Raw genomic sequence first — 7,557 nt, forward strand, 5'->3', positions numbered from 1 at the left:
AACAAAAAATTGAAAAGTTATCTTGTATTATCGTTGTTTCTTCTTGGTTTTGTAGTTGTTTTAGCTTTGTTCATGATTTTTTAGATGCACAAGTGGAGGTAGTTAATAATTATCTTTAATTATGAGAATGTTGAGAGCTTGCTTTGTATTTTTTGTGTTTTGACTATGTTTATGCAAAACAATGTCAAGTATTATTGTTCCTAGATATAATCAGACAACATAGAGAATAAAAAGGCGTCTTTTAGCCGAAACTCACTACTTCTAACCCACTGAACTTTAATGAATTTTTTTGTCTGAATTTCTGCACAACTAATTCACTATGTGGCTTAGGCAGATTTTTCGCAACTTCCGTAAAGAAAGAGGTACATTTTAGTACTTAATGTTCTAATATTATAACTCTATCATTTAGTTTACTGAGTTGGTTTTTGTTGGTTTTAATTTAACCATACACTGGACCGTATTTATGAAACCAGGAATCGAAATAACAAAATAATTTAACCTTTGAATGAAATTATGTTACAAAAGAAAAACATTGTTGAAAATTTTGCATATTAGCACAGGAAAATCTTGATAGAATGGTTTTGAAACTTCGTGAAACTTTTTGAAATTTAACTCTTTGAATGAAATTATGTTACGCAACAACATATTTCAGCATTGATCTAGGAAATAATCAATAAAAAAACACCCCAAATAAACATCATCAATTCACACACACACAACAACAAAATGCATATATGGATAGACTTAGAGTAAAGCAGTTCTCTTCACCAAAATATCGGAAATTAAACCAAAAGAACACAAATACTTCGTGTTACAACCAAAAAAAGATAAGTTGTGTTACTCCATAAACATCAGTTTCCAGTCTCATTTCTTTTTTGAGTTCTGCTTCATTTTCCCTCGAATGTCAGTTGTTATCGAGCTCAAGCTGGATAGTGTTGCATACTTTCTCCCTCCATGAGTGATGATTTCTTTAGCGGTGGCGCAGGCGTGTGTAACACATGTCTCAGCACTCCTAATGAAAGATCCCCCAACAAAAGGTGCAAAAGCCCTTATATTCACCTCTTTTGTCGGCAAGTGGCAACTCTAGAACTGCTCAAACATTGATGAGGTTGTTGATTCCACTAGTCGGTTCATTGGTCCAAATACACATTCACTTGTAACCTATCAGAAAATAAAAATTAGAATTAGTTTTATATAATTTGTAAATATGCATAAACAGACAATGAAAATTCGAAACTGAACTTACACCAATAATTGTGTTGCGTGCATTTTCCAGCATTGCTTTTTTTTTAACTCTCCCCCACAACTTTGCTCCTATACTACCACAAATAATATATTGATCAATATATGCATATACAAATATAAAGAAATTTCAGATGTAAACCATGATATACAAATTAGGAAACCTGCAATTTTTGGGTCCTTTGACATTTTAGCTGGCTCATTGGTTGGTTGTTCTTGTGTGAGTTGGCTCATTGGTTCTTGTGTTGCAACTACTTTTTCAGTTATAACTGGAGCCGTTGGTTCAATATCCATGTTGCACGTTTTTCTATTGTGGCCTGAAACTCCACATCTACTGCATTTTAATGTCTTTTGTTGCCTCCTGATGCGAGTTTCATTCAAAGGACCTTTGGCCTTCACTCTTCATCTCTTATTTTTCTGTGGATCAGGCTCATCTATTTCCCTCCTCCTAGAATTTTTTGGCCTCCCAGTAGACCTCTCAAAGTTTGGTGGGAATAGAGGAATCATGTTTGTCGGCTTCCATTCGTTCCTCCTATTTGTCGGCATAATAACACATGCATACACCAACTTATAAGTCTCCAACTTATAAAAATCATCGACGAAGTTATAGCGATCCAAATCTTGTGCATAAATTGCACTCATTACATGTTTGCATGGGATTCCACTTAGTTCCCATTTCCTATAGCCACAAGTTTTGTTCTCCGAATCAACACTATACATGTTCCCATCATAGCAAGAAATTAGATAATGATACTTATCAGCCTTAATTGGTATACAGTCTCCCATAGACTGAAAGATTTTCTCTATGATTTTCTCTATTTTCGGACATAATAAACTATTAGACCAATAATTTTCAGCCTGATCCCTGTTTGTTTGCATTATCTTCATAAGATATTCCACAATCCACTCACACATAGACAAGATAGGCTTATTCCTGGCCTCAAAGAAGATACTGTTAAACGATTCATAGCAATTATTCAGGAGCATGTCACACTTGGATTTTTCAAAAAAATGTGATTTGCTCCATTGATGTGGTTCTTTATCGTTGAACCAATCCACAACACTCTGGTCGAGAGACCTCATCTCCTACATCTTCTTCTTAAAATCATTTCATCATCTTTTTCTGAATCATCACAATAAGTACTCTCACTAGAATCACTGTCTTTATCGGTGCATTCATCATTCAATATGTCATCACTGCCATCTTCTCATGTCCCCTCTCTCACACCCTCATTAAATACCCCATCATTCTCACCATCTACTGCCCAATCAGACCCAGTTTCATCCTTATCTTTCTCCCCTAAAAAATCAAAAGGTAAATATGGACAAAATATGCGCACCTCCTCAATGTATATGTGAATTTCTTTAGTAAATTTATCTTCTTCTCGCAAGTTTTAACCAAATCAGTGTCATTCTTCATCCATCTAAAACCATCATGTTCAACATTCGTGAAAGCCATCGTAGGTTGCTTAACACCTTCATGTTCAGCTACCTTCTTAAACTGATCTAAAGCAAGTATATCAAATTCAAAAAAATCAAATTTAAGAACCGTACCACCTACATAGGCGTGTTGGTGTGGAACTTTCCTCCATAGTGAAGACTCAATGTAAAATCCTTGCTATTAACATCTGCATTACAACAAAATTACGCATGCTTAGAAAAACCCATTAAATAAAAAAAGTCTAGCAAAAGTGGAGCATCTTATATGATTTCAGTAGAAGTCCAACAAAAGGTTTTGAAAATAACACTTCACGGGACCATCCAATATTTTTTAAATGAAAAAACCTACTAAATCTCATTCATTTAGGGATCACAATATCGTAAAGAAAACAAATGTGAGGCTCGAATCTTTGCAAAGCGTATTACAAAGAAAATATGAAAAACATTTTTTCAAACACATTACAACAAAAAATTGCTACGTTATTGTCATGAGGGCAAGAATCGTTGCAAAAAACATACCGTAATCAGGTGGAAGAAGCTTAAAATCTTGTGGGTTTCGAATCTTCATTTCGCCTGTAGGATGTTATACTATTGTTGTGGCTTACATTTCTAGGGTTGAATAGAATTATGGGAAAGAAATTAGGGATCGTGGGTGGAGAAATGTAAACAAAATAAAAAAATATTTGGAAAATTGAGTAGCGGTCACCACCTAATCAGCTTTTCCAGTGAAAATTGTCCACCCAAATAGAAAATTGACCAAAATAGCGAAAAAAGAAAAGATAGTGTATCGAGATCAAAAATTAAAAAGTTAATAAAACCAAACCCAAAAATGGTAAAGTTACTTGACCGAAAAAAGCATTTTCCCTATCGATAAATATTCATCATTGGATTTACTCTTTGTCAATGCATGTCTAGAATAACAAGTCAACCCTTGACAGGTAAATTCTGCACGTACTTTAATTTCCAGACATTTAGCCGGCAACAAGGATCCATACTTCTGTTGAGCATTTTTGGATAAAATCATTGTCAATATTCACATGCACGTCCTCGCCGGACAAGGTATTGAAAATGTCCAATTCAATATATTCTTTGAAATATATTAAATTACAAGTTGATCCCATTTGGACATGCAACCAATTGAGTATCATATTATTAGCTAAACGAGTTCTCCTATAAATATGGGGAGCCAAATAGCCAATATATCAACCTCAAACTCATAATCATACAGTTATTCAAGGGTAAAAAGTTCGACTTTGGTCTATAGAAATATGGGAAATCTAGGTGCAATTGCACTGATCTTTTGTTCCTTATTGATTGCTCTGCCAAGTACGGCTACTTCAAAAGTTACTGACAAAGAAGAAAAGGTGTGGTTCCAAAGACTTTGCAAAGGCAAGGAGAAGGTAGCCAAGCTTCATTTCTACATTCAAGACGCACTGAGCAATCCGAACGCCACCGTCTACGAGGTGGCTCGATCAACCTTGACATCTACTTCATCCACATCTTTTGGCCAAGTTATGGTCATCGATGATAAGATAACCGAAGGACCCCATCATAATTCGAAGGAATTGGGTCGAATTCAAGGGATCATCACCTCATCCGACCTTCGAGTTTTGGCATTTACTTTGAATCTAAACATTGTCTTCACTGCAGGTAAATATAATGCAAGCACACTTCACATATTGGGAAGAAACCAAATATTAGATACGAAGAGAGAGTTGGCTATTGTTGGTGGTAATGGTGTTTTCGCCATGGCTCGTGGACGCTACATTCAAAATACGTACTCGTTCGATCCCATAGCCAATTATGGTGTACTAGAGTGCATTATATATGTGGCATATGTATAAGAAGATCATGATTTAGTAGAATCTGATAACTCCAAATGATTGTGGATGTTCTTGTGTTTTGTAAAGTATTGAAGCATTAGCTTCTAGAGCAAACTGATCTTTCATAATATTTATTTCATCTGTTTCTTAATAAATGTTTCTTGAGTCAATAAACGTGAATGTTGATTAGATTTTGGCTTATATACGTATAAGAAGATGAAGATTTAGAAGAATGAAGATTTGTGTGATGGTTGTGGGTGCTCTTTAATTTGTTTGGTAAAGTACAGAAGCATCAACTTCTGACTTATATTTATTTTATTTGTTTCTTAATATATGTAAAAATTAATTTTTTAAAATATAGATCGACTGAATGAAAAATTAATGTTCAAAATTATCCTTTTGAAATTGTTGAAAAAATATAGTGGAAATAAGCATCCCATGTAAGGTAAATGTGATTGTCAAGTGATCAACCTTTTTTTTATGACGTGGGAACTTTAGCCACTACATTTCGATGTGTGTTTGATAAATTTTGTACTAACACGATAAACTGCAAACTACGTTAGTCAGATAAACCACATTGGGCAAGCCATGTATGACAAACTTATCTGAAAGTGATATTAAAGATAATCAAATTTTTTACCATTAATCAATTACTCAACTACTCCATGAACTCAAACACCTTTGTGGAGATATGATTTTTTGCGGTATTAAATTTTTTACTTATATAATTTCCATTTCTTTTGTTTATATATTCTACAAATTTGTACCAATTACTTGTTGTACTATGTTTTAAAGAAAATCCAAACTTTTAGAAATAATATTTTTCTCATATTTTATATTAATTGTATAGAATAAAAATTTAAAATTAAATAATAAAAAATTTATCTTTTTCTTTCTATTTTTTATTATTTATATTTGATGTCATGCATGACTTTTCAACATATTTTTTGGAATGGACATTTATGGTAAGTTATATTGATAGTTTTAATTAAATTTAATAAAATAATTTAATCGGTATGTTGTTATTATGTTTCTAACATATTTACTCAAATGTGTAGTTGCTAGCTCATGTTAAAAGTTGGAACTCGAATTTAGCCAAACTGAAAATATGTCGAATTTCAATTTTTTGATGATATCTCACATATCGATAAATAAAATGACAAACTGTAAAAACCAATAAATATAAAACTCAATTTGGAACATGTTTTATTTCACATTTGTTGGGCTAAATCGGATGTTATCTAGGCAAACTGGTGGTCGCAAGACCAAACAAATTGCGCGAAAATAGTAATCAATTGGGCATAAGCAGTTGCGGTATTTTAGTGAGCTTGATTGGCTCGTTAATATGATAGGCTCATAATAGTTAGTATTTTTATTTTCATATTTCTCATTATTCCATCCTCCGATATGTTTAATTGACACATATTTGTGTAATTTTATTGTAGGAGGAACTTTTACGTTCTTGGAGCAAATTTGAGCTAAAAAGGTGATGTTTATCACATTCGAAGTTTCCAAGATAGAGTTTGAAAGAGAATGGCCAAACCAGAAGAGGTCCTGGAACAAGGCGTGGCCACGCCTTATGATGATGTTGCAGCTGCCAAAAAAATTGCAAGGAGGGAAAATCTAGATAAAATATTATCTAGTATTTTATATTTAAGAATTAGGGTTAATTAAAGATTAGTGGGTTGTTTAGCAAAAATTTAGACCCAAAAAAGCCCACTACTCAAAAGACCACAGCCGCAGCACAAGAAAAAAAAAATCAAATTGGAAGAACTCTCACCACCTTTCCATCTCCATCACACGTGAAGAGAAGCTGAAGGCGCAAGGACTTCCAGATTTTTCCCAACAAATTAGTTTGCATTTTTTTCCTATTGTTATTTATTTTTTATGGATATTGTAGATCAAACTATGTTAGGCTAATTTTCTTAGTCTGATTCAAGGGATAGTCTACTATTTTAATTTTATCACTGTGAGGTTTTTGCACTTTAATTTAATATTTGTGTTTTGTTCAAGTATTCGTTGATTTCTGATTTTATTTATATGAATGTTATACGTCAATTAATCTGACAATTTAATTTGATGTATGATTTTCTAATGCTAACCATGAATTCAGTGATCCGTAATTGTCATGAACGATTGGTACGTGAGTAGCAATAGGTTAGATGTGTTGTGCTATCATAACATGTGTAATCTAAATAAATCGACGGAACTAGATCTCTCAATTGCAGCTATCTCGGTTGTTAGATTTTAGGATTAACTGTTTTCACGAAACTGAAATGCTATCTTTAATTAATATGGAACGCTATCGTGCCCAGTTGATTATTGGTAAGTTTTGACTGGATGCTGGGTTTGGTCAATTAATTTAGGAAAACACAAGAATTTTAGCGGCTATCCCTATTATTCTAAAGTTAATTGCTTGAAATAATATGAATAAATGATTGGTTAACCGATGAACAGTGAGATAATTAGATAGTAGAACCCCCTTGAATCAGTATTTTCTCATAATAAATTTTTCACTCTACTCTCGTCGATTAATTTTCAATTTTAGATTCAGTATTTTTTTTCTCTTGCTTGATAATTTTAGTTTTGGTTATTTTATTTAGTAATTATCAACACAAATCCCCCCTTTTTATTTTTATTATCAAAAGAAATAAATCTACCGTTCCCTGTGGATTCGACCCTACTCCCATTACGCTCGTTTTTATTTAAAATAGTAGGAATTAATTTGGTGGTCAACGACAGCACACCAAATTTTGGCGCCGTTGCCGGGGAACGGTGCAAGGTTAATTTCTTTTAATTTTGATTTTTTATTTTTTTATGCCTCGTTCTTCTCGTACAGGTGAACTCGAATACAATCCAGAAATCGAGAAGACAGCTAAGAGATTGAGAAAAGAAGCAAGACTAAGGCGTGAAAAGCATCCATCATCATCATCTCCTGATTTGAACGCATCATTAGACTCCAACGATACAGAAAGAGAATCTGACATTGATCTTGAGATTGAAAGTGACCAAGAAGAAATGGCAGGACAAGCTCAAAGAACACTCAGGGAGT

The 7,557-nt window shown here is 33.4% G+C and overlaps 1 protein-coding gene and 1 long non-coding RNA gene across 3 annotated transcripts; one reads left to right on the forward strand and one right to left on the reverse strand.

Annotated features, from left to right (window-relative positions):
* Positions 1 to 674: 674 nt before the first annotated feature.
* On the reverse strand, positions 675 to 3,331 carry LOC140969545 (uncharacterized). 2 transcript variants are annotated; one of them, XR_012173951.1, is made up of 4 exons: positions 3,202 to 3,331; positions 1,407 to 2,870; positions 1,247 to 1,314; positions 675 to 1,161 (listed from the first exon to the last, which is right to left on the reverse strand). It is a non-coding gene; the product is annotated as an uncharacterized lncRNA (long non-coding RNA). The 2 variants fall into 2 exon arrangements; XR_012173952.1 differs by having other exon boundaries at positions 1,247 to 1,319.
* Positions 3,332 to 3,950: 619 nt separating this feature from the next.
* LOC140969530 (dirigent protein 22-like) lies at positions 3,951 to 4,526 on the forward strand. Its single transcript, XM_073430894.1, has one exon. The coding sequence runs from the start codon at positions 3,951 to 3,953 to the stop codon at positions 4,524 to 4,526; it is 576 nt and encodes a 191-aa protein (XP_073286995.1).
* Positions 4,527 to 7,557: the final 3,031 nt, after the last annotated feature.

Source organism: Primulina huaijiensis, unplaced genomic scaffold (genome assembly GCF_012295235.1).
Source record: "Primulina huaijiensis isolate GDHJ02 unplaced genomic scaffold, ASM1229523v2 scaffold42201, whole genome shotgun sequence".
In the NCBI taxonomy this organism is placed as follows: Eukaryota; Viridiplantae; Streptophyta; class Magnoliopsida; order Lamiales; family Gesneriaceae; genus Primulina; species Primulina huaijiensis.

Coding starts and splice junctions, on each gene's coding strand:
- LOC140969530 (XM_073430894.1), top strand. CDS start 3,951: ATGGGAAATCTAGGTGCAATTGCACTGATCTTTTGTTCCTTATTGATT.